The 27,995-nt window shown below is 38.1% G+C and overlaps 2 protein-coding genes across 2 annotated transcripts in view; one reads left to right on the top strand and one right to left on the bottom strand.

The window, feature by feature from the left end:
• Positions 1-9,437, bottom strand: part of LOC121395543 (small integral membrane protein 35-like) — a 30,166-nt gene extending 20,729 nt beyond the window's left edge. The window contains exon 1 of the mRNA XM_041569263.1: positions 9,307-9,437. The gene's annotated coding sequence lies outside the window, so the exon portion shown is untranslated. The remainder of the gene's footprint in view (positions 1-9,306) is intronic.
• tmprss4.L (transmembrane serine protease 4 L homeolog) lies at positions 1,725-27,525 on the top strand. Its single transcript, XM_018225857.2, has 13 exons — positions 1,725-2,334; positions 12,301-12,349; positions 12,967-13,596; positions 15,956-16,108; positions 16,744-16,873; positions 18,241-18,354; positions 18,952-18,995; positions 20,061-20,223; positions 23,495-23,661; positions 24,443-24,541; positions 25,287-25,423; positions 25,878-26,033; positions 26,690-27,525. The coding sequence occupies exons 1-13, from the start codon at positions 2,332-2,334 to the stop codon at positions 26,699-26,701; spliced, it is 1,857 nt and encodes a 618-aa protein (XP_018081346.1). The 5' UTR covers positions 1,725-2,331; the 3' UTR covers positions 26,702-27,525.
• The last annotated feature ends 470 nt before the right edge of the window (positions 27,526-27,995 follow it).

The raw sequence follows: 27,995 nt of genomic DNA, 5'->3' as shown, positions 1-27,995 counted from the left end.
ATACTAGTCCAGTTTAGGAAAACTGTGCTTAATGATTTTAACAATTGCAGGGACAAAGAACAAAGAGCCACATTGGCACAGATCAGATTTTCACTAGAGGATTATTTTTCATTCTAATTTAATTTCTGGTCTTGAAGAGTTGGGGAAAAGCTTTACTGAACAATATTGCTTAAAGAATATAAAACTGGTTTCAGTGGGTCCAGACATACCTGGTGAACCAAGATCACCTGCTGGACTAGAGCCCCCAGTATGCCTTAACCTTGATAACATTTTAAAGTATCCTGAGAAGTAGTTCAGCAACATGTGCAGTAAAGTGTGGCTGAGCAGTGCAGTACAGCAGTATTTAGTGTCTATTTAAGTGATCTTGTTTCACCAGGTATGTCTGGACCCACTGAAACCAACATCTGTGTTGAACACAGAGGAAAATAGATAAAGACCAGTTCTTCCTGGGTACAGTCCCACATTGTAGACTCAGATCAACGTTGTGCTGTGAAATTCATAAAACTGCAGAGCCATGGGTCAAATCACACTAAACGGTTTCTCTACTTCCTCCTGCCCCAACATCACTGCTCACACGCAGAATGGGGCAGATTCCATTGCGTTTGCAATTCTATGGGTGTCAGTGCACAGTGATGTCTAGGCAGAAGGAAGCAGATCAATATATTATTCCCCATTGTAGAAGTCCTGGAGTGCATCATTCCTTGGAACATGACTATCTGCACTATATATGACAGCACACAGGCAGTAAAACTCTGCTGGATTGGAGTGCACCACAGCCTGAACTGTATACATTATTCCCCATTGTAGATATACTGACAGAGAAAATGCCTGTGAGCAGTGTCGGACTGGGGGTCCTGGGCCCACTGGGACTGTTACCTCGGGGGCCCCCACACAGTGTCAGACTGGGACACAAGGGGCCCACCCAAAGACCTTAGACCAGGGGCCCACTCTCAGTACTATCATTCTTCCTCTCCTCACTCAACCTCTATTCTCCTAGTCTCTTTTCTTTACATATTATAATATATTAATCCATCTATTTATCCTCTTAGTTCTCACAGAAATTGGTAATGGCCATGAAATAGGCCAAATATTTAGAAGCAGGAGGGCCCACTGACACCTTGGCCCACCGGGAGTTTTCCTGGTATCCTGGTGGGCCAGTCCGACACTGCCTGTGAGTACCTCCCATAAAGCATTCCAGGCCCTATTGTAAACTCTGTATCCTAGGTAGTTGTAAACTACCTTTTGGACCCTAGCAGACTGCAAATAGGAGTCAACAGTGTTGGACAATGAATATTTAGTTCAAATCTGCTTTAAAGGAGAAAGAACGTTTATCACTGGGGGGGGGGGGGGTAACAAATATTAGGCACCCTCACACACACAAATAACTAACCAGATACCTAGACAATACTCCTGTTAGCACACAGGTACTTCTGAGTGAGTACCATGGAGCCATCCTCTTCTTCATTCTTCAACGGCCCCGTGCCAATGCAGATTTTTTTATGAAGTTCGGCTTTCCACTCTACTGCGCATGTGCACCTAGCTGGTAGAAGAAGAATGCTCTGTGGCACTCACTCAGAAGTACCCTGGGCCGGTGGGTTTTTTATTAAATCCACATCCTGCAAATTTAAATGCATACTGCATGACTGCACATAAATCAGTTCAATCTGCAGCATGCCTCTAAATTAATTGCAAACTAGCCAGGCAGGATGTGGATTCAATCTGTGGTCATTGTTAAAGGGGTGAGGTGATAACCCTCTGTTTAAACATTGTTCTGAGAAGGCAAATTTTAAACAGGCAAACAAGATTAACTCAATTATTTTTAAAATTTTAATTACTACCTATAGAAATTCCTTTGTGAGAAGATTTCCTCAAAAACACCTAGACTGAAGTGTCCCTTTGTTAATGTAATTTTGCATTTCGCAGCTTATGGCTAGATTGTGAAAGATCACGTGTATAAAGTATATGTTCCTGACTGTGTAGGAAGTCACAGTTCCTGCGTGCACTCTGGTTTCTTCCAGTAACTAAAAGGTAACACACGCCCATGCAATCCAGTCTTTAACACACAGCCAGGTGAGTCAAGGAGGAAGAACCTGTGTGTGAGAGATGTTTCTAGGGCAGGGCCTCAGTGGGGATTCCAGTTTGACAGCTTTCTCCCTTGCTCAAAAACTAGCAGTGCAGTCACAGAGTCAGACTAACAACCTGAAACCTATCACCTGTATGAGAGCTACAGAAAGACCCACAAAGGACTGCCATATACTGGGGATTGCTGGTCTGTGAAACAAGAGAGAAAGAGGGCTTTATATAACTGCTGCTTTGTGTCCCTGTTCCACCATGGTAAGTAAATGTAATACTGGTGTACCAGTTGGGGGGTAGCTGCATCTGGAAGAAATACTTGGCAGACACAACAGAATCTGTGTTCTTTTACAATGGTTCCCAAAGCCAGTCTGTAGGCCTCACTGACAGTGTTAAACTATCAGGGTATCCTGAGATCAGCACAGGGCGGGAGGTAGAATTATCCATTAACTAACTGGGCCAACTATGCTGTTGTTGCTAAAACCGAAATGTTTAATCACACTGATGGTAAGGCCTGACAATTGGTGCTGATCACTAACAGCATTATGGGGGTAAAATTCACTAAACTGCAGTTAGGGTAAAGAGGTGTGGAAAAGGCTGCCATAAATGTATAACAGTGAGTTTATCTCTCTTGCACATAATAATGAACATAAATTGCTTTTGATTGTCAGACGAAACATTTTTCTATTAACAAGGACACTTGTTTGGAATTTAGCCTTTAAAATATTTAGACAATTTTGACATTAAGGGGCATTTTACATTTTAGTAACCCCGGAATGACATTGATGTTACTGCAGTCGAACAATCGAGACTTCAAATGGTTGTTCACCTTTAAATGAACTTATAGTATGATGTAGACAATTTGCAATTGCTTTTCATTTTTTTATTATTTTTGCGTAATTTAGCTTTTATTAAGCAGCTCTCCAGTTTGCAATTTCAACAATCTGGTTGCTAGGGTCCAAACTACCTTAGCAACCATGCTATGAATAAGAGACTATAAGAGACTATGAATAGATGATGACCTGAATAAAAAGATGAGTAATAATAAGTAGCAATAACAATGCAATTGTACCCTTACAGGTCAATTGTTGTTTTAGATGGCCCAGTGACCCAATTTGAAAGATAGTTAGTAGAAGACCGCAAATAATTTTATTAAAAAAAATATATATTAAGATAAATAATGACGAACACTGGAAAAGTTGCTTAGAATTAGCCATTCTATAACATACTAAAAGTTAACTTAAAGGTGAACTCTTTAGTTACTTACTGTTTTGGTAAATTACACCAGTTTGAGATTTTCCCAAATGTCTTTTCATGAATGGTTCTGTTTTTAATATATGATATACTATATGCAGAATTGCATTAATCTAGATGTGGATGTAAAAGCAGATTTGACGACTTAATGACTTTAGTGGTACTGTTTAATCATATTTCTATTCTTGAAGCTTATACGGAGTCTTCTAACTATACTAGTCGTTTCCCCTCTTCATTTTTTTTAAACAGTATAGTTAGCCGTTTGTAATTAAAAAGCCATTTACATTGCTCACAAGTACAAGAAGGTTAAATAACAAAAGTCTATGTGAACATTAATAAGGATTACTTCCCTGGTTGCAGAAATTCAATGCTCAACTCCTTGTGTGTATATATATGTATATATGTATGTGTGTGTGTGTATATGTGTATATATATATATATATATATATATATATATATATATATATATATATATATATAATCTATATCTATATCTATCGCTATTTAAAATTGTCTTTACTTGTGCAAGGGTCAAATGATTTATAAGAAATGAGACTGAATTCCATTCACCTGTTTTTGAACTACAACTCCCAGGCACAATTTAGTGCCACGGTTTTGCAGTTTTTACCTACTGTAATTATCTTGCCCTGCTGTATCTGATTTCCTCCATGCTTTTATTTTACAATATATTTATACCAGATTTTATTAACATTAATATCTGAATTTTGAAGACTAACCTTTCTAATAATAATCTGAAGGGGTAATAAAATGTGTTTAGGAAGATTACAGCATGTGGTGTCTTGTAAAAGACAAAGCCTTTTGCAGGTGTAATGTATTCATTATACATGTCCAGGGGGTGTAGAGACACTTACATTTAGGTTAAAAAAACAATAAACATCTATAGAGCCCCTTACAATTATCATAAATAGAGATGCCTATGATCAGATTTGGCTTGAGAACAAAGCATTATAAATATGGTGCCACACTAGCTGCTACCCATCTGGCCACAATATGTTACATATTCTATTGTGATTTCAAAGTAAGGACAATGTCTTAGAACATATCTGCCCATGGTACATAACCTTAATACGTTTTATGCATGATACAATTGCTACTTGTATTAACAACCCCATAAAAGTATCTCAATTGACAATCTTAATGTGTGTAGTCCAGAATTAGTCCTGTATTTCCACATTGTAACTACAGGCCATGCACCTCGGAATGAGCATACCAGACCTTACCTACAATACTCCCATAATTAGTGTTCATAGGATAATAATAATACAGTCCTGGCAATTTGCAGAGATTATTCTTTTATTTTATGGGTCTGTAAAGAGATCCATCCTCTGAATTTTACCATAACAAAGAGGCATTTATAGTGATATCAAACATTTATGTTCCAGTTTTTGAGCCGTGTGTATGTGCGCGCATATCTATACAAACAACAACCCTGCACTCGGACCTTTTTCAGAGGAGATTAAATTGTTGTTGTTTTTTCAGTACACTGTAATATATGTCATGTGGATATTATTTTGTTGGTTAAGTTTAACAAAATAGCACCCAGCGCTCTTTTACAAAAGATACCAATGATACCAACCAAGTGATACCAATACTTACTGGTCTGGTATTTGTAGGTAAAGATGTCCCTGCTTAGAGTTTACTGTACTTTTAGATAATGTAGTTTTACAGGCCCAGTGATGCAGTTTCTGGGGCAGTAAGGTGCTGGGAAGTGTCATCAGATATGTATATAAGCTTTCCAAAACAATCTTTTTTTTGCAGCTAAAAGGACAAAATTTGTTTCCCCCACCAAAGGTACAGGCTAACAGAGCCCACACTCTGGGCAAGGAAAACCATAGAATTTTGTGAATAAGCACCCCATCATGAGCACTATGCCACCCTCGCTAAGAGGGAGCTTTCAGTGCAGGCAGCCGTTTTGGGGCACATACATGCCGAAAATAATTGAGTGCACCAGCTTGCTCATCATGCTCAAGATCATGTGACCCAAGATCAGTCCTCGATTCTACATAATATGCATAATCAGCAAGCTGGGGAACTCACTCATTACGGGCATGTGTGTGCCCCAACATGGCCTAGACTCCAACTGGAGTGCAGGCTCTATTAGCCGCATCACTGGTGGGGAAAACAGATTTTGCATATAGAAGCATGATAGATGCCCTTTCAAACATCACATGGTTCCTCCTATTTTTTGTGTTTTTTAAACATAATACATTCTAGTAAAACGGGTGATTGTCTGCCTGTGTTTGACTGAGGTTGAGTTATGCTGCAAATCACTATAGGGGTCAGAGCAATTAGATATAGCCATGAATAAGTCTAGACTAGTCACTCCAATTGAACTGGATCCTGCCAAGTTGAATGAATGTCTACAGTTGAGGTACCAACAAGTACCTTAAAAAGGAACAGTAAGGTTAAAAAATAAAAGTGTAAGTAATGAAAATATAATGCAGTGTTGCCCTGCACTGGTAAAACTGCTTTGTTTGCTTTAGAAACACTACTATTGTTTATATAAATAAGCTGCTGTGTAGCAATGAGGGCAGCCATTCAAAAGAGAAAAGGCTCAAGTTACACAGCAGATAGCAGATAAGCTCTGTCTGTCTAATGGTGTTATCTGTCATCCATTCGTTTACCTGTGCCATATAGCCGTTTTTCAATTTCCGCCATTGCTACACACCAGCTTGTTTATATGAGCTATAGCAGTGTTTCTGAAGCAAACACATCAGTTTTACCAGTGCAGGGCAACACTACATGATATTTTCATTAATTTAAAACACTTAAATTTTTTGGTGTTACTGTTCCCTTAAGCTATATGGACATTATACCATGTGCCAGGCATCTGTCAGGTAGCATCACATTTTTTCTTTTGACCAATGCTGGGCAAGTGGTTGTTACAGAGGGCATTTGTTCCCTGTGAATGATGCAGTAGGTAGGGCTAAATAGAGCCTTCTGAGTTGCTCTGGTGTAATACAGGTCAACATTAAGCCCCCTTCCACATCAGTTAGTGCACCCTTTAATATCCATTGTGTTATTGCGGGCTCCTGATACATGTTTTTAACTAATCATTAGAGTCTGGAGTGTTCCAGGATGCATTAACTGCACTCTGAATCTGGATTGACTAATCATTGTACAGTGTGTAAGTACTTTAGTAACCAGATGGATTGGCTACAGAGTAGGTATCAAAAGCTGAAGTTCATTGCTATGAAAGGTTTTCTGCATATCTAGGAGCTATAAAGCTTTAAAGTGTTGCTAAAGCAATAGACAGACCGAAAACTTTTTGAAACCTAAGTTGTTACTTATCTACTACCCTTAGTATTGCCGATCAGTCGGCAAATGCTGTAAACTATAGTTAATTGCAGTGTAGCAGGTTGATATCACAGTAGATACAGGTAGGTACAAAGTCAGGTCACATTATTATACTTCAGACAATGAAAAAGAACTTGCTTAGCATTGAATATTATCACATTGAGATATTTTGATCCAACAAAACTAGTTAATAATAATTAATAACATTATAAAGTAGATTTTAAAGTTCATGTTACTGGCTTCTCAGTTAAAGCAAAACTCTGCTACCGTTTTTTGCTATTTTGGCCCTGAACAAATTGCTTTAATCTAAATGTATGCTATGTAGTTACCTAGAAGATGCACTGGAAAACACCTCCATTTAGTTTAGCATTTATTGCAGATAAATAATGCCTGATATTTAGGTAATCCAGAGGAAGGAAAAAAGTTTTAAGCTTTCCAATTAGTCTCAGAATGGGGAAACCCTTTCTGATTTCATTAGTGCAATTGTTCCAGTCCTGTATTGATAGTGTTTATTAAACCCTTATTTGAAATGAGATGCTTCAGAGAGAGGGGAAATGCTACCCTGTTGTCATAAGTCAAGATCTACTAGTGACAAAAATTGTATGCCATGTCCTGTGTTAGCTACTGACAACTGTTTGTGAACTTTGGCTCAATCTTGGAAAATGAAGCATTCAGTTCCTTGTTTGTCTTCTTAATTGCTGCTTTACTGCACTTGTAAAGTTTATAGACCCTGAAACATGCACCTGACTTTCACTTGTATTTTTTAATTGTTTTCTTCCTTGCTAGTAATTTATGTTCATCTCAGCTAAGCCTCGAAGGTTGGTGCCTATGCCTAAAACTTACATTAATGTTTGAAAAACCTGAAGCTACACCCATACTGTTGTGTAAGATATGTGCTTGAACAGACTCTGCCAAAAAGAAAGGCTTTGTTTTAATAAAATTCAAAGAGTTGCTTATTAAGCACATACATTTATTTGGTGCCAGCCAGCATTCTAAATCCCTATCTGAGATGATGGGAGCAGTAGATGAATATCAACTTACTGGATAGACAGCCCTGAACAAAAGCACACACATACACTCTGCAGTCATAGTAAGACCTGTTGCAATTTGTTGCAAAACATTTATTATTGCTTACAAACCAGCAGAACACTTACCCGGACAAGATCAAAGGCTTTTAAATACTTTCTGTTCAAAAGCTGATCGTTCTTGATTGGAACATTTATACTACCCTTCATGGCACACAAGGTAACTGGCACTTGCTATGTTGTGAGTTACCATATAGATTATGCTACAGAGGTGTCAGAACAGATTTCCATATATTTTTTTGCCTGTCTGCCTGAGAAGTACCTAGGAAGTGCCATTGACAAAGCAGATTGGGGTTTATAAATCCAAACTAAAAATGATAAAATATACAGATATACATATGTCTAAAGTAGTGCGCTGGCATTTATACGAAATAAATTAGTGGTAGACATAGACAATGGATAGCCCTATGCAGGCACGTTGTTTTGGACTATGCAAAGACAGATGCAAAAATGATCCCTGTAGTTTCACTGGTAATTCTGTATTTTCAACTACAGCGTCAGTTCCTAAATACTACTCTCTCAAACAGGCCTGGACTGGGAGTCAAAATAGGCCCTGCCATTCCAAGTACACAGAGGCCCAAACAGCCCCCTACCAGCCCACTATATGGTAACTTTCTATAGAACCATACAGCAGCCCCTCTGGCATTTGCCAGATCCCACAGATTGCCAGTCCGGGCCTGCTCTCAAAGTTGTTCCCTTTCATGAGATGATTACACCTGATTCCTTGTTTTTAAGTGAATTTACTTAAAGGGGGTTGTTCACCTAAATGAACGTTTAGTTTGATGTAGAGATATATTGTGAGACATCTTGCAATTGGCCTTTATTTTTTATTATTCTAGCAAGCAGGCAGTGCTGTGAATTGTAAAACTGGAAGATGAATAGAAGAAATCTGAATAGAAAGATAATGAAGAAAATTTGACAATAACATTATAGCCTTACAGAGCAATTGGTTTTTGGCTGCAGTGACCCCCATTTGAAAGCAGGACAGAGTCATAAAAAGGTGAATAAATCAAAAACAATAAAAAAAAAAAAATAAAAGTCTAAAGTTAATTAGTTAATTATATATATATATATATATATATATATATATATATATATATATATATATATATATATATATATATATATATAATTTAAAAAAATAAATAAAATAAAAGTCTAAAGTTAATTATATATAATAATATAATATATATATATATATATATATATATATATATATATATATATATATATATATAGTATTTACATACTAAAAGTTAACTTAAATGTGAACTACCCCATTAATTAAATATCTTATAGGACCTGCCTTGATTTAGACAGAGAAAAGGTCTATCTTTTGTTATTGGTATTACAGTATGTAGTCTTAGCAAGACATTGTTTTGAGATACTAGATTCTGAATGATATGGCTTCACTGTCTCAAGAAAACTTTTTTCAGTATGGGCACAGTAAGTTTGTTGTTATATGTTAGAGTCTTAATTACTGTATTCATACCGTCTTAAGTAAGTCTCCTTCTCTTTTATTCCTTTCTACTATTTCGACCCCTTTCCCACATTTATTCAGATGTAAGGCACATACCTGCTCTCTGTACCACTCGGCTCTGCTGTGTGATGGAGAGACCCCTTGATGAATCAGTTGGGTGTGGTAAGGGCACTCATAACAGGAATCTGTAAGGCAGTCGAAATCTTTAAGCAGCACCTGACACTGCCTTATTATTGGGAGGAAAGAATGAGCCGTGGTTCTCAGAGAGATGTGTGCTACTGTGGGGATGCTGGGATTTGTATCTGGGGTCTCCTAGCAACCTGCTTGACTTCCCACCTATCTCCTCTGAGATTCAGAATCTCTGCATCCAAAACATGATCTAGCTAAACTTCTACAGATGTAAATTGTTTTCCAGATGTCAAAAATATAATTCAACATTACAATAACTGCTTCCTGGATTAATGCAATCACGATCAACCTTAGGTGAAATGAATACTACAGTAATATGGGCTGCAGCTAAATATCTCCAGGAGCTAACTTTTATCATAGAATTGTGTTCCGATTGCAATAACCCAAGGAACCAAAAACTATTTATGAGTTAAGCTGGCCAAAGATGTTAAGATCTTTGAAAGATAATTTCTTTATCGTGAGACCACGATTATCTCGAAACGATCATTTAAATGTACGATGTGTCCATCAACTAAAAAGACCATTTCAGGTGATATTGCCAGCAAAACTGAGGGTAGCTGCCTGCTTGGTCCTGCAAACATACATAGATTGCACTGGGACCGATAAAGATTTTTTAACCTGGCCGATCAATTTTCTGACAGATGTCGAACGAAAAATTGTAAGATGTACGATTGTTTGAATCTTCACTTTGTTTCCCTTTAAAAAAAATGTCTAGGGACTTGTATAACTGCTTAAAGAGGTAGTTCGCCATTAAGTTAACTTTTAGTATGTTATAGAATGGCTAAGCAACTTTTCAATTGACCTTTTCTTTTTTTTTTATAGTTTTTTAATTATTTGCCTTCTTCTTCTAACCCTTTCCAGCTCTCAAATGGGGTTACTGACCCCATCTAAAAACAAATGCCCTGTTAAGCTACAAATGTATTGTTATTTCTACTTATTATTCAGGCCTCTCCTATTCATATTCCAATTCAAAGTTCATGGCTGCTAGGGTAATTCAGACCATAGCAACCAGGTTGCTGAAACTGCAAACTGGAGAGCTGCTAAATCCCTCAAAAACCACAAATAATAAAAAAAGAAAACCGTTTGCAAATCGTCTCAGAATATCATTCTCTACATCATACTAACAGTTAATTCAAAGGTGAACAACCCCTTTATAGTTTTTTTTTAAACTTACATTTGCCCACATATAGTAACCATTAGCAATCAATCAGAGGTTTCTTTTCAAACAGCTAACCAGTCAATGCTACCTGCTGGGGTTTCCTTGGGTTACAGGCATGGGACCTGTTATCCAGAATGTTCTGGACCTGGGGGTTTCCAGATAACAGATCTTTCCATAGCTTGGATCTTCATACCATAAGTCTACAAAAAAATCATCTGCCAGTAAGGATTAGTTATTTCTTAGTTTGCATAAAGTACAAGGTACTGTTTTATTATTACAGAGAAAAAGGAAGTTGTTTATTAAAATTTGGATAAGTTGGATGAATCTATTAGATTCATTAAAATTTGGATTATTTGGATTAAATGAGTCTCTGAGAGATAATTTGGAGATTTCTGGATAACGGGTTTTCAGGTAACGACTCCGAAACCTGTACTATAGCAGTGCCCCCCATACTGTCCTCCCCATTAACTTTTTTGGGGCATGGTTGTATCATTTTAATTGCTATAAGCATGGATCTATGATCGAGCACGTTTTCAGCTGTCCTTAGGTCTCAGCAAAAATACATTTGCCATCAAAGTAGCAAAGCAAGTGAATTGTCTAGGGCCTCATTAGAGCTAGTAATATAAACAATTTCGACATTGTTAATGCGGTAATGGACATTTAGGGGCTGATTCACTAAGGGTCGAATATCGAGGGTTAATTAACCCTCGATATTCGACTAGGAATTGAAATCCTTGGACTTCGAATATCGAAGTCGAAGGATTTAGCGCAAATACTGTGAACGTACGATCGAAGGATTATTCCTTCGATCGAACGATTAAATCCTTCGAATCGAACGATTCGAAGGATTTTAATCCAACGATCGAAGGAATATCCTTCGATCAAAAAAACTTAGGAAAGCCTATGGGGACCTTCCCCATAGGCTAACATTGACTTCGGTAGCTTTTAGCTGCCGAACTAGGGGGTCGAAAAAATTTTTAAAGAGACAGTACTTCGACTATCGAATGGTCGAATAGTCAAACAATTTGTACTTCGAATCCTTCGATTCGAAGTCGAAGGTCGAAGTAGCCCATTCGATGGTCGAAGTAGCCCAAAAAATACTTCGAAATTCGAAGTTTTTTTACTTCGAATCCTTCACTCGAATTTAGTGAATCGGCCCCTTAGCCTGAGTTGTAAAATCTTGACAGAATCCTACTATTTTAATAGCAGTGCAACAACATTGACAAAGTATCAGCTTGTAAAAAGAGAATGTTTGGATAGATTTTTAATCATTTTCTCTTTACGAACTTCAATATAGGAAATAATCCAGCAAACAAAGAGAAACAAGTTTTTTATAAATTGATCAAGATTAAAGAATTGGCCAAATCTGTAGACTTTGTTGATTTTGTTACTTTTGTGCTTTATAAACCAGGCCTTAGTAACAAAAGGTAATGGCGACCTTTTGAGGATAGACTCAAAAAACCCTGATACTAACCATTGCAGCCACACTTTTTTGTCAACAGTGGCAGTACAACATAAGGTATGATCTGATAAATAGCTGATTAAATAGAACATTTGATGAATTATATGTGTAACAGACAGTATGTTCTGATAAAAGTGTGGGCTGCAATGCTTCCCTCAGAGAGCCTGGAATCAATGCATTATCGGTGTTTGCCAGTGACCAAGTAAAAATTGTCTGGTTTGTGTGTGACGCATACATATTCCGACCGCCTGAATCAAGTTTTTCATTTCTGTCTCCACAGAGTGTTGGAGAGGAGGATGTGAATATTGTAATTGCTTCTAGCGCAGCAGGTAAGTAGAGTGGGAGACAGACTGTGTAGTAGTTATCCTGGTAAACTCTGATTGTGCTAAACAATCAATTCAACTATACTCTTTGGTGCTATAATAAATAGAGTTGTCTTACTGACAGATAATACCATTATGTTATACAGAGCTTATCTGCTATCTGCTGTGTAACCTGAGCCTTTTCTTATTTGAATGGCTGCCCCGATTGCTACACAGCAGCTTATTTATATAAATAAAAGTAGTGTTTCTAAAGCAAACACAGCAGTTTAACCAGTGCAGGGCAACAATGCATTATATTTGTATTACTTTACATTTTTTTGATGTTAGTGTTCCTTTAAGGACCATTCAAAACTTTGTAAGATGACATGCTTCCCAAAAATACACTAAAACTGCACATCCCTCAAGGTGCCACCAGGCCCTTTACACTTCTGGGCCACTAGCAGTCACAGGGTGTGTAATTGTTATAAATATAAATAAATAGTCTGAATATTTTACACATGGGGGGAAAAACTGCTTTTCTTTGACTGAGAACTAAATAATCTAACTATTATTTTGAAATGAATCATACTGGTCTAGTTTCTCTCTTAGCTGGTGGGCTTACTGTTTATTAACTGCTATTGCAGGTGGAGATGAAGGAAATGGAAGTGGTACACAGCCGTCTGTGCCTACAAGGGTCACTGCTGCAGTTCCAACAGTTGTTTCTGCTTCTACCACCCACACATCGGGGCCCACACGGACTTCAGCTCCAAGTACCCGGAATCCTGGACCAACAACTCCTGCTACTTCAAGAGCCTCAGGGACTCCCACTACCCACACTTCAGGGCTAATAAGTAATGCTTCCCATACTCCAGGACCCACAGGGACTTCAGGTGCGACTGTCAACCCTACAGGACCGACATCTTCACCTTCCAACATTCCAAGGCCCACAGGAACCACAGCTAATGCTACAAACCCCACAGTGCCAACACGGATGCCAGCTCCTGCCACCCCTACTCAAAATCCACCAAGGACTCCAATTCCTACTACACATAATCCAGGTCCAGTTCGGACCCCCGCTAATGCTCCAAGGGTTCCAGGTCCTAGTCGAACACCAGGCCCTGCCCGAGGGACACCCAGACCTGTCCCAAAACCAGACACTGGAGGCCACACTGTGAACTACAAGAAGGAGAAAGCCTTTCCCATTAGAAAATACTGTGTTCCCACTGTAGCAGTATTATTGGTGCTGGCTTCAATTGCTGTTATATCCATCCTGAGTGAGTAGAGCTATATGTGGGATACAGTGTGCATTACTTTGATTTGGTTACTAAGCAAATATTTGTCGTGTTATGTAGACAGGATATACAATGAGATACTGGCTCCACCAAGACACATTAGCCACTTAAATGTATCAGGAGTCTCTGTTAGAATCACTTGAAACAGTACACCACAAATATGTAAATAAGAAACAGATAAGAAATGTGTTAAGTGTCCCTGCTTTTCTTAACACAGCCACAAGGCTCTGAGAGTTCAGTTTCTTTAATTCACCATGCCTTTTCATCCCAGATATTACTTAGTTATTACTTGTGACGAGGACTCTCCAGAACCATAGCTACTATAGGTGTCTACGAGCCACAGCACAAAACTGGACAAGGGCTTCAACCTTACTGCCCTCAAACAAATATGTCCACAGTACCAACCAGTTACCCACACATTATATCCAGCCATACTCCACTACAGCTAGGGTTGCCACCTTTTTTGGAAAAAAATACTGGCCTTCCTGTATATTTAGATTTTTCCCTATTAATAATAGGGCCGGTAAAATACTGGCCAGGTGGCAACCCTATCTACAGCTGCATGTAGAATTATGAATGAGCACTTTTTTCTATTAGTGACAGGTCTAATTAATTAACTGTGGATAAAGGTGTGGTTGAATAAGGCCTCCTTCTTTAGGCTCCCAGTATCATGCACGGTGCACCCTCTACCATAGATCAGTAAAATACTACCCCTTGGAATCCCTTTCATTTTATAGACTAGGGGCTATCCATAATTTACCTGGGTCAATATGGATTACTTCCACGGAATTGGATTAAAATAGGGGATTAACCATTAATCCTTTTACAGTTATTTATAATGAGAAAAACAAACATCAATGCTTTGGGTTTGGTATACAATTGAACTTGTGTAGGGATTGCTAACACAAGGAATGGCAAAATGATTACATTAAAAACCTTTGTTCTTTTTCTGTTTTGTTCCCCCTAATTACCTAAATAACTAATAATAACTAATACCTTAAATCCATTTCTCAAAAGAGCAAACAGATTTTTTTTTTATATTCAATTTTGAAATCTGACATGGGGCTAGACATATTGTCAATTTCCCAGCTACCCCAAGTCATGTGACTTGTGCTCTGATAAACTTCAATCACTCTTTACTGCTGTACTGCAAGTTGGGAGTGATATCACCCCCTCCCTTTTCCCACCCAGCAGCCAAACAAAAGAACAATGGGAAGGTAACCAGATAACAGCTGCCTAACACAAGATAACAGCTGCCTGGTAGATCTAAGAACAACACTCAATAGTAAAAACTCATGTCCCACTGAGACACATTCAGTTACATTGAGAAGGAAAAACAGCAGCCTGCCAGAAAGCATTTCTCTCCTAAAGTGCAGGCACAAGTCACATGACCAGGAGCAGCTGGGAAATTGACAAAATGTCTAGCCCCATGTCAGATTTCAAAATTGAATATAAAAAAATCTGTTTGCTCTTTTGAGAAAGTTTTCTGATGACAGGATCCCTTTTAAATTGTATGTTCAAATTTAAGTATAATCTGTTAAACTGTATAGCATACAAACATTTATCACTTTAGTTGTCCAGAACTTTAAAATAACATGACATTGAGAGTTCAGGTTTGGTTTGGCTGAATACTAAAGTTTCTACTGAGCATCCAAATTCTATACAGTGAAACCTCAATTTAACATCCCCTGATTTAAGTTTTCCTTCATTTTACATAGTTGTTTTGTGGTCCCACCTATATATTATGCATAATACTTTTCCCTGATTTTACATTTTCCTGGATTTTACACCATTTTTTTCTGGTCCCCTGAAAACATAAAATGGGGGTTCTACTTGGTATTTGGTGCATCCCTAATGGCAATGATCTCTGCATCTCCAGGAACCCTCATATCTGTATAAGGAAAATAGCACATCAGCTGACGCCATGAATCAACAATAGTTTTGGCCTAAAAGTGTCACTGCTAATGTCTTGGTGAAGTTTGGACTGGCTCACTGGTGATACAACCTTATCATACTCCCAGTTATGTCTGACTGTGTGTAGCTGTGTTGCGACTAAAGATGCACTGAATCTAGGATTTTGTCCGGGATTTGGTCTTTTTAAGCAGGATTTCGATTTGGCTGAATCTTAAGAGTTTAGCCAAACCAAATCTTTAAAATCACATGACTTTACATCACAAGAACATGAAAATTGTATTTATTTTTTTTACACGCACTGAGAACATAGTTCTTCTTAGATCCTTCCTGCCCTGATATGCATATGAAAATAAGGGTTTGGACTCACTTTGGAGTGGATTCAATGCATCCCTAGTTGCTTACAGTGTGGTTTGTTTGTTTCTTGCAGTAAAAGTGGTTTTGGATAATTATTATTATTTCTGCGTCAAGTCATTCAAATTCATACCTTTGGACCAGTGGTGTGATGGTAAATCAGACTGTGCAGGGGATGAGGATGAGAGCCGGTGTGTGCAACCTTTTGATGTCACTACAAACTCCATGGGTAAGCATTTAGTACAGATTAAAGAGAGGGTTTAAATTTACTGATTTGCTAATCATGAAAGGGGTTGTTTGAGTAACTTTTAATATTATATTATTTAATATTAATATATTTAATATTATGAGAGTGATATTCTGAAACAATTTGCAATTCGTTTTTTTTTTTATTGGTGTTTTTTTTATTTTTAAGTTTTCATACAGTAGTTATCTGTTTTTTAATTTCAGCAATGTGGTTGCTAGGGTCCAAATTAATACCCGCAAAATTGTTTTACTTTGAAGATTTAAGCCAATTTATAGAGCCGGATTTGTTTCTCCAAATTACCCTAGCAACCACACATTGCTTTGAATAAGAGACTGGAATATAATTGGGGGAGTTTCTAAATAAATATATGAGTAATAAAGCAGAGCAATAACAATATTTTTTAGACTTAGAGAGCATTTTCTTTTGTCGATGGGGTCAGTGACCCAAGTTGGAAAGAGTCGGAAGAAGAAGAAGACAAATAATTAAAAATCGAAACAAAATAAATATTGACGACAAATTGAAAAGCTGCTTAGAACTGGCTATTCTATAACGTACAAAAAAAGTTAACTTAAAGGTGAACTACTCCTTTAACTATCAAATGTTCCTTTTTGTTACAGTGAGATTCATGGAAGCTGGTTCTCTGCTTCAACTCTATGCGTCATCCAGAACCAGCTGGAGTTTTATTTGCAGTGACAACTGGGATGCTAGTAAAGCAAAAGCTGTGTGTGCACAGGTTGGCTACTACAGGTATGTGATGCAAGAACATAAACATACATGTACAAATATATATCAAGCGGAAATTAGAGTTGAGGTTTTTGTATAATCCACAAAAAAAAACCTGATAGTGTGCATGTGGGTTAGTGGTTTAGACAAAAAGAAAGAATATGCTTAGAATTAATGCTTATAATGTGTGTAGACAGATCAGAAATGACGGCCAGTATTAGAAAACCATCTTGTTGCTCTTTGAACACCATTTATTAGTAATAATACTGAAGTCTTTTTATGTACACACAGAGGCCTTCTGAGGTTTCCTTATCTAATACCTTATGGTGTCCCAAGCAAAACCCAATATTAGCCCCGTGCATAGGTTAATAATATGTTGACATTTCATCAGCTCAGTATCTAGCAGTGATAAATATAGAGCAACTGGACAAGCTGAGTAATCTTGAAAACCTTTTACCACTCATCCAAGTAGCTGCTCTAGTTTAACTGGGTGGTAGGGAGTTTCCTCAGCATTCTTAAAGCTAACGTGTATGACAATGTCATAATTAATTCATAATGGTTCCACTGAACTTTTAGGCTAACGCGACCTGATACATTGAGGTGTGAAAAAATGAGCTGATCACAATGGTACCATGAAACTCTTTGTGGCAGGTGCTAATTGTTTGCGTTACTGGGCTAAGTAGCTCAAAGGATCCAGGTTTCGGCTGAATTGAATCTGCTGGTTGACTACATATATTTGTTCTCATACAGTAGAACCCCCATTTTACATTTTTTCAGGGGAACAGGAAAATATGGTGAAAAATCCAGGAAAATGTAAAATCAGGGCAATGTATTATGCATAATATATAGGTAGGACCACAAAACAACAATGTAAAATGAGGGTAAACTTAAAATCAGGGGATCTAAAATTGAGGTTTCGCTGTATTTGTATCTGCAAATTGGGGTTCATAGGTTTCATGTTCAACCAATCTTTTTCAGAAATGTTTTTCTAAAACTCAGATCTACAAAAATCATTTGAACCATGCTAAACACTGCATCTGCCATCAGGTGGTTAAATAACAATGTTCATGTAGTCACAAAGAAATATTATATACATCTATTCTAGCGGGAAACAATTCTTGGATGTAGGCTAAACCCATATGAGGCACAAACCTCACTGACATAAACCCAAGACGGTGAGAAAATCCAGTGTTTATAGAGTTTTTGTTTTCTTTTGAGTTCCCTGCCATCTAGTGGCCACAGGTAGCCTTACAGTCTATACTGATTTTGTCCAGCCTCAAGGATTAGATCTGCAACACCAGAAAGAGCCATCCTTTCTGTATCCAGCATCTCACGGTAGAGCGAAGTAAACCATAAGATAAATATTCTTGCCTTCTTTCTTTGTTTCACAGTGAACCAGTGTCCAGTTCTGTTTCAATCTCTGACTTGTCTACATCATCTGCTATATTGTATAGCACTGTGCAGGTGCTGAGCGACCAAAGAATCCAAGTTAATCCATTGCTCGGGTAGGTATAAGCCTTCCCTGTGCTAAAGCTGCAAAGTGGAGTTGGCACCAAACTCGAGTTGAAGTGGAGTAAAAATATTTGTTTAATTCATATAAAACCAAACTCACATTTCCAGCTTCAGATTTATCTTTCCCTATGCCAAACTTGTTTAGTTCGATTTGAAGTAGTGTTTCTGCCAATATAACTCAATTTTCCTGAATTTCGCTTATATAATTATATTTCATGTATCGTGTACCAGTGTAATTTGATATTCAGCCCTGTAGCATGAGCTTATATTTGAAGGCCTGGATCATTTCTATTAGGTAGGATGAAAACCTAGCCTGGTGCATATGGTGAAACCTTTTTCACAATATTCATTTTTAGGCTTTAGTTCTCCTTTAAGCTTCTTTATGGCCATTAAAAATGAAATGGTGTCTCATACATGAAGCATATTAAATGCAAAGTTATGCTGTTTTTAAATATATACGCAAGGTTAATTGGTACCTCAAGTTTGCACTTAAAAAACTATAAACTAAAAAAACTAAATGAGATAATGAAAAAAACAACTCTTTAGTAGACTGAAGTGAAATACATTCTCTCCTTTTTTTTTTTTTTCAGGGGAAGTTGCACATCTGGCCGAGTTGTATCTCTTAGTTGTGCAGGTATGATCAGAATTTTTTTTCATGTTAGATTTGCACCGTTGGATGACATTTGTGCACCTCAGTTTCATCTAGTTCCACAGACTTTCAGAAGGTTTGAGATAAGGTTCGCTACTTGTCTATTTGACTGGGCAGCTTGACTTTCCTTGTACTGTCTGGTTCAGAGTCTGAGTCTGGATGCCCAGGTCCAACCGTTGGCGCAAGCATCATCAGACTATAACAGGGAGAATATCTGCCAGGGAAAACGGGCCAAATGTGTACCCAAACGGTGTGCAAAGCTGGTATGCACTTACCCCAAAAATACTTAAACGGATTGTTCACCTTTGGGTTAACATTAAATATGAGATAGAGACTGATATTCTAAACAATTTGTAATTGATTTTCATTTTTTATTACTTGTGGTTTTTGAGTTATATCATTTACACGATTTTGGTGTAGGATTTGTATTTTTCATGTGGTCATGAGAATAAGTACTTTATTACACCTATTGGCATTGGTTAACTAATCAGTGGCATAACTATAGAGGAAGCAGTCCCCACAGTTGTGGGGTCCCGAGAAAAGGGGGGTCTGGACCGCAGGGGCTGCTTCCTCTATAGCAGTAAACCCCCCTCCCTTCTGAACTACTTTCCTATCTGCGAGCCAAGATGCCAGTGCGCATATAAGGGGCCAGGTAGGGATTTCTGTGCGCTGGGCCCCTCTAAAGATTTCTTTGCAGGGGGGCCTGGCAAACAGTAGTTATGCTGCTGTTACTAACCTTTCTGTAAGATATGTGTTTTCTGTATTATTTTTTTGATAACATAGTATGTTTTATATATACATAAATTAATTAGGAAAAAAACAGATCAGAACCATCTGGGCGAATCCCCACAAAGAGTCAGATGGTGCTGCTAGCTCTTATATAAGTTTCATTTTGAGCTGGGAGTGTGACCAAATGCTTAGGAAAACAGTTTATTTTCATTGTATTCATATTAACAAAGAGGAAAGGGGCATGATGCATAATTAAGAATACAGCTAAGGAAAGTATTTTTGGTGAACTGGAAATTTGAATTATATTTCTGTCCTCAACAGCATGTGGTATTGGACATAAGCAACAGAGGATTATTGGGGGTACTAATTCTGATATACTGAGGTACCCATGGCAGGTCAGTCTACAGTACATGGGTCAGCACATATGTGGAGGAAGTATCCTGAACTCTCGCTGGATCCTCAGTGCTGCCCACTGCTTTGACAAGTAAGTCACTATGTTGGCGTTGTTTTGTACTGCCTTAGTTTTATAGGGGCAGCAGACCCCCATGTTCAATATGCAATGAAAAAGGGCTTGTTCTGAGCATACTTTTTGACTATTGTTAAATCACAAAAAAATCTACAGTTTTTGCTATTTCTTGAGCTTAAATAGGGCAGAAATGGAAACTGAAGTTACTCCATATTTGGTCCTTGCAAAGCAGAAAGGTAAATTACTAATGCACAGACAATGTTGCAGGAGGTTGTAGGCTGGAAATCTAATTATTTTAGGCAAAAAGTGTTTAGCACTAGCCCTATTCATTTAACTCATGTGGAACAAGAGCTATACTGTTCATTTAAAGGCACATTTGCTTTATCTCATATTTAAGGGAGATGAGCTTATCCATCTGTAAATACAGCAGCTATTTCTCTCAGTCCTGTATTCTCCTGCCAAAGATTCTTTCACACTATTGCTTAAAATATCTGTCAAAAGGTATTACATTGTATATGTAGAGGGGACTGAAAAATGTAGAGAGAACTAGTATCCTTGATGCTTTCAGCATTTGGTTGTCCCCATTACTAGCTTTAACTGCATTCTCCACCTAGTGGCATAATGCAGAATACATTAATACTCATTAATAAATCTACAAACATAATATGGGAAAAATGTCTCTTGTGAGATGTGCATCCAGGACAGTTTATGGGTTTGCTGACAAATGTAGTTTTGGTTTGGGATTTTCTTCTTATGCATTTTTAATGAGGGGTTTATCCTCTCCGTAGGATCATTTAGGGTTAGGCATTGACAGGCTAAAATTGGACATACATCGTTTTATATAAACAAGATGGACTTAAAATCACCTTACTGTACTGCTAGATGAAAATGGATTTTTAAAAAAATCTAAGTGAGGGAAGTGGGAACAGTCATTATTGTAGGGTTGCCCCAATACTTCCTTTTTAATCTGCTATTAGGAACGTTCCTGTAAAAACTGATCATTTGGTGGATAAGTTCTTTTGTGTTATTTATGCCCAGCACTGTACAGAGAATAGGTGCGGATTCTCCCCCTACTCCCCCTTCACAGCTTGGTGCCTGAAGGACAGAGAGATTATCTTACCCACCAAAGGTTAAAATGAGACAGTCTTTCCTAGTGCCCAAGGCAAACCTGTCAGCTGTGCCCCAGAAAGACAGATGATGTAAGAGGCATAGTGCATACAGAACCCACATGCACACACAGCATTTATAAGGGGCATATCTATAACGCTGTGTTAATAAAAAGAATAAATAGAATCCACTTGATATTGCCATTTTAACTTTATTGCATGCTGCTGTGTATAAGAACACATACTTGTAAAGCCATGCAATTATTTTATGAATTTGTGCATCCAGCTGTAAGAATCTGGTGTAAAAAGAGGTTTGAAAAGTAAAGCCTGAAGCCAAGAGATGCCACTTTTTGTGCAGCATTTTACACCATTTTTAATACCTGGATCTGTCCCATAAAAGGGGTTGTTCACCTTTCCAAACACTTTTTTCAGTTTAATTATTAGATTGTTCACCAGAAATAGACTTTTTTCAGTTGCTTTTTTTTTATCGTTTTTCCAAAACTGAAGTTTAAAGTCTAATGTTTGTTTCTAGTGTCTCAGTCTGGCAGCTCAATCATCCAGGAGCAGATTCTGAACTGTTACAATATGATACATTTAGTGACTACAGGAGTTGATACAGTTCTCAGCAGTGTCTTTGGAATATTAGCAACAATTGCATCCGTTCTAACCGCTGATTCTATAAACTCATGGTTTAGGGCAAGGTCACACGTGGCGTTTATACGTTGCATACATTGTTAAATACGCCAATGAAACCACACACACGATAATATGCGTTTCTCAGCCTATAGTTTTCTTTTCCCAACATTTCTGTTTTTTCTCATTCCCCACAATTCTAGTTTTTAGTAAAGTTTTGCAAAAAAAAGCCAAGTGGAAAAAAATTTAAATGCAGAATGTAGCCATACTGCTTGTCAATACGCAAAATAATTACGTCACCAGCATACGCCGTTAATAAGTATATGCGAAATCCATCTTGCGAGAGTGAAAATACGCAGTGTATTTCAGCTAAGTGTATTTCAAAACCTGCAGATCTATTAGTTCAATCATATGGTGTTTCCTTGGTGTATTGGCGTTTCTGCTAAAAACCCCAAATACTGGCGTCTTGTGGCAGATGTTGGCTCGCAAGAGCCCTGTGGGAATTGCCATAATGCGTATTCCATTATTTTCAATAGGGCTTAATTTTGTGCGTATTTACGCTCGTCTGTACGTTTTTTAAAAATGCAAACATAAAAATGCCTTTTGTGACCTTGCCCTTATGCTCAACAGGGACAAAGATAAGAAATGTATCAACTAAATGTATTAATTAAGAACAGTTACAGAGTCAACAACCCCCTACCCCCATCAGAGCGGCTTTAGAAGGTGGAAAATGAAGCTTTACACTTCAGTATTAGAAAAATGATCACAAATAGTAAATAGAAAGTAATTGCAAAAAGTCTTTATTTCTGGTGAACTATCTGGAAACAACTAAAGTGGGAAAAGTGTTGGTGAACAACCCCTTTAACTACAATGGGTTATGCCAGGTCTAATGTGGTACAAAGTAATTTTAGACATCTTAATAAATACACCCGAATAGACAATAATTGTTTCTTTGTGTGCAACAAATGGCTTTAAAAAAAATATGCCAAGAGAGCTGAGCAGGAAAGTGATTTAGTGGAAAGTTTAGTGCAAGTGCAGCAGTTTTGATGGAGTTTGGTGACCATGGGAGCTGCAGAGATGATGAACAAGAATCTTGGAAGAATTCAATATTATTATAAATGTTTGCTTTTGTATTAAAGAGCAGAAAAGTGTTGCTGTGTGTATGTCCAAGTGCAGTGTGCAAAATGAGTGTGCACTATGTTGAACATAAGAGATGTCACTTATGAATTGGCATGTCTGGCTTGTTTAACATCTCCAGAATACCATGAGGCACTGGCAATAAATGAATTTACTATGTTAATTAATATGACTTGTGGGATCATTACCCAGGGAACAGGCACAGGCAGTTAGCAGAGTATTTAGAGGCAAATGACACACAATGTACTCTATATTAGCCCATTATCCTCAGAGGCTGCTCCGTCCCACATTCTGTGCTATTCCTAGAAATACAGGTTACTGCACCAGCTGTAGGTCACGTTGTCCCCTCCAGCTCTAAAAGTCACAGTGAAAATCAATCTATGAGATGGTTAAAGTACTTGCCTCCTCTTTAGGGGACAGAAACAGATCGATCGATGGCGTGTGCAGTATGGGGTAACCACTCTTACATATCTGTTTGGATCCTATGTGGACAAGATCTTCCTGCATTCCAGATACGTTGCCAATCAAAAACCAAATGACATTGCCCTTGTCAAACTCAAAAGTGACATAGCTGTATCAAGTGAGTTTTAATCCAGCAATGATATAAGTACTACCATATAGTACCAAATATAAAAATACTATAAATGTTTAGTAACTTTCTGAGGAAATACACAGCATTGTTACAGTAGCAAAACACCCATCATTCAGTCTGAACTGAGACTCAAGACAGGTCCTGCAATTTCAAGTACACAAAGACCCAAATAGCCCCCTACATTTACTTTTTTGGCAGTTTGCAGGCCCAGAACCCTCACCCATGGTACGTGTTGCCTTGCCCGAGCCTTGTTTGACATATCCACTCAGATCAACCCTAGCTTCTGAATTTAATTCATATATACTTGTGACTGCCATCCCTGCCCCTTTTGCTGATTTCAGAGATGGGTGGGTTGGGCAATGGGTATATGAGTAAGTGCCATCACTTCCCTAGGCTGCCAAGCACGTGTCACTCTTTGGTATCAGATAACCATTTAGTACATCTTTAAGGGCCCTTGCATCGCCTAGGAAATGTAAAAAGCTGACCACACAATATTTTATTTAATTTCCCCCCAAAGAACTGGTATTGTGATCCTTTTTTATCTCTTACTCTTATTTAACTTCATGTCTTATATCTAAGTCAAAGCCAGTTTGCTATGGTTAGGATCATCAGCAAACATGTAGCAGTGTATGTGTAAATGAGAACCCTTTGAATATATAATTGATAGTATAAATATGTTGGTGATTTCTCAATGTATTTAATAATATTCTTCTACAGCAGGTTGTGTTTGCCTTTTACAAAATTTTCTTTTTTCTTTTTCCTTTCACAGCATCAGTGCAGCCTGTCTGCCTTCCTGGATATGATAATCAGATAGTGGCTGGCTCAGTGCTATGGGTAACAGGCTGGGGTCATACAGTGGAAGGAGGTTGTAAGTAAATTATATTCTAAGGCAGGAGAGCTATACGGCTAAATATTACTTTACTCTTATGTGCTGCCTTATCTATATTCACGTTTACATTTTTAGCACCCCAGCTGTGATTTCCAACCCAACAGCATCCCTCCACTTTGAGGGGTATCCAAGAAAATATACCAGCTCAGAAATTAACCTTACCATCATACAGGCTACTCCAGCATTGTATTTAGTTCTGATGCCACCCTTGGGTTTACATAAGTGACGTCACATGCATGGCTACGTGTGGAGTGACTTTCAGTGGTGTATGACATAATTTCCTCCGCCAACACCTAAATGTGCTCCTTGCCCCCCATTCCCCAAGCATAGCCACTGGTTTAACTCCAGCGATTGGGCAGATTTTTTTTTTAACAAAAATGTCATCAAAAAATGTAATTCATTATATAGACGCCCAAGGGCCACCCCCTTAAAGCTGCCGCCATAGGCACAGGCCCACAGGTGCCTATATGGTAAATGCAGCCCAGGCCACGTCCATACAGAATCTACATCCGCTCAAATCCAGTCACTATCCCTTCCCCTGGGAGACATGCTTTTTCACAGAGATGTAATTTTACTACACCCCTGAATTAGTGTTTGGCACCATGCCCAATATCCCTTCCCATGTCATAACAGTGAAATTTATTTTCATGTTTAGTTTAAATATAACTTTGTATTAGTTTAAATATGGGCCTACTTTGACTTTATCTTTTTTTTTTCTTTTTAGCTGCACTGTCTTCTCAGCTCCAGGAAGTGACCATTAATCTTATTTCCAGTGCTACATGCAATCAAGAGTATGGTGGGCAGATTCTTCAATCCATGTTGTGTGCAGGGAAGTTAGAAGGCGGGTCTGACACATGCCAGGTACTTATAGCCTGAAAAAGGAAACTGTTTAACAACATAAACCATTCTCCATTGATAAGCAGGGTATTGGTGGGCGGGAGGTCGAGAGGGAGGGAAAGAGGATGGGAAAGAGAATGGGCGAGAGGGTGGACAGGGCGAGAGGTTGAAAGGGTGGACGGGCAAGAGGGCAGGCGGCTAAGAGGGAGGATGGGTGGGCGGCCAGTTTTTGAAGTATGCACTGCCCCCTCTGAAGTCTAGGTACCCCGCTACCCTTAACGCTCTTGCAGTAATGGGTAAAATTTCCCTTTATTTCTTCTGTTATATATTACTTTTTGCAAGAACTGTAATATAGCAACAGTTAAAAAGACTGTATTGTTTTTGTGTGACCATTTGTTTTAAACGCCATTTGAGATTCAGCATACATATATTACTTAAGTCAGGTTCACACAGATACTGGACCTCTCTTTTCTTACAGGGTGACAGTGGTGGCCCTTTGGTGTCACTGGGACAAAACTCTCGCTGGGACCAGGTTGGTGTTGTGAGCTGGGGTGATGGCTGTGGAAGACCTAATAAAGTAGGAGTATACACCAATGTGCAGACATTCTTGAACTGGATTTATGAAGTGATGAAAGTAAGTATGGTTTAAAGTTATGCATTGTGCTAGTAAGGAAATGGGTAATCTGCTTGCTATGTAATGTAAGATGACCATATATGCCCAGATTTGGTTGGGCAGTTTAGCCAGTTTGTATGATACTGCCTAAACACCTTTTATAGAGGACTGTAAATAATGCCTAAACAACTTGTCGTGTATGGCAAGTCAGGGAGTTGTTAGTCTGATAATGCTGAAATCCTGGTTCATCAAGGATTATTAGCTCTTCACTTTATGCTGCTGCAGTCATTAAGGCTGTCAGTCCCTCATACAGAATTAGTCTGAACCGTGGCTCAACTATACTATATATCATACTGGTCTTCCTGTGTATGGCACCTTTATACACAATCACAATTCTATGACAAGAAATGGTCATACTCTCTCATCACTCAGTGGCAGCTTAATTTGTTTATTGCTCTACCTACCCTTTGGGGAAGACCCCCCCCCCCCGCTATTTCTTAGAAATATATTGAACTGTTTATCAGTCAGGGCCAGCTATACTCCTAGAACCCAGCAGCAGTAGTGTTTGTTATACCGAGGATTGTTACACCTCTATGCTTACTTCTTTGAATACATTACATAATAAGAACTAGCACTCATGGGACATTACAATAATCATTTTTCTCTCTTTTTTTCAGCAAGTAGCATAAGCACTAGGGCAGCATACATTGTTTACCCAGACGTTCTTGCTATGGAGTAAGTGAATAAGTGCACATGAAGTAATGCAAGAATGTGATGCTTTGCTGGGCTGAACTGTCTTCTGGGCAAACCCCTCTGCAGGACCAGAGAATGGCAGGAGATAAATATTCATTTAAATAACAGTGGCTGATGATGAGATCATTGGTGTAAAACCTGGTGTTTTGGAACCATACTCTTTAGCGATGTGAACTGCGCCAAAGCAGCATTCTGAAGATGTTTCTCAGGAACCCTTTGCACATAACTGAGGTGGATACATTTACTGAACATGGGTGGCAATTTTTCACAATGAATATATTGCATAAAAAAAAAAAAAAAATTGTTTCCCTATCTAAAAAGTGCCAAAACTGAAAGTGTGTGTGGAGCTGAATTGATGTACTGTGTGCAAAATAAATAAACATTTATAAATAATAATTTTTTAAAAACGGCAACATAACATAAATGTCACTATTTTTTTCATTTGCCCACTCACTTGCAAACTGTTTACCAAAACTGTTATTAGTGTAAAGGTATTCTTAATAGGTGTATATCATGCTTGAAATACCTGGTCACCCGTTATCTGAATGGCAAAAACACGTCATCCAATATGCTGAATTACAACTCACTTGTGCCATCCTAACCCTTGTCCTGAGCCACATGTGATGCACTTCAACCTCAAGGCTTGACCCTAATCTACATTCAGTAGCTAGTTCAACATTTATTGCACTTGGATGTATAACTGTATATATTAAAAGAGACTATTTTTTTTCCTTGAAAATAAAATGTTATAAATTGTTAATTGTGTGATTGTGACCCCAGTTCTCTACACTTTGATTTGGTGTAAAGGCCAAAACTATACTGACAACATTAAAGCCTACCATCAGTGAAAGTTTTAGAGTGAGGCAGGTTGGGCATGTAGAATAGTTCTTCATACAAACAGCCTATTTACAAAATCACATAGTGTTAATAGCAATTACAATTGGCTGTTAGAGCAGGGTATTAATATGGGCAGACTGGGCATGTAAACTGATCCCCCAGACCCAAAGGGGCAACTATGAAAAATAAAATGTTACAGTAAACAAACACATTATAAAAAAAAACGTAAACATCAGCTGGAGGGTTTCAGTTAAGACATCTGTACTGATGCTGCTGGGAGTTGTGGCAAGGAAACTGTGGAAGTCAAAGCAAGGTCTGGAAAACCAACAAAACGTTTAGAGAGAACTGCTCGTATGATGTCCAGAAAGAGAAACAAACCTTCATATGACTGCA

Source organism: Xenopus laevis, chromosome 7L (assembly GCF_017654675.1).
Source record: "Xenopus laevis strain J_2021 chromosome 7L, Xenopus_laevis_v10.1, whole genome shotgun sequence".
NCBI lineage: Eukaryota > Metazoa > Chordata > Amphibia > Anura > Pipidae > Xenopus > Xenopus laevis.
Note: the sequence above shows the minus strand (reverse complement) of the source record. Positions and strands in the feature narration are given on the sequence as shown.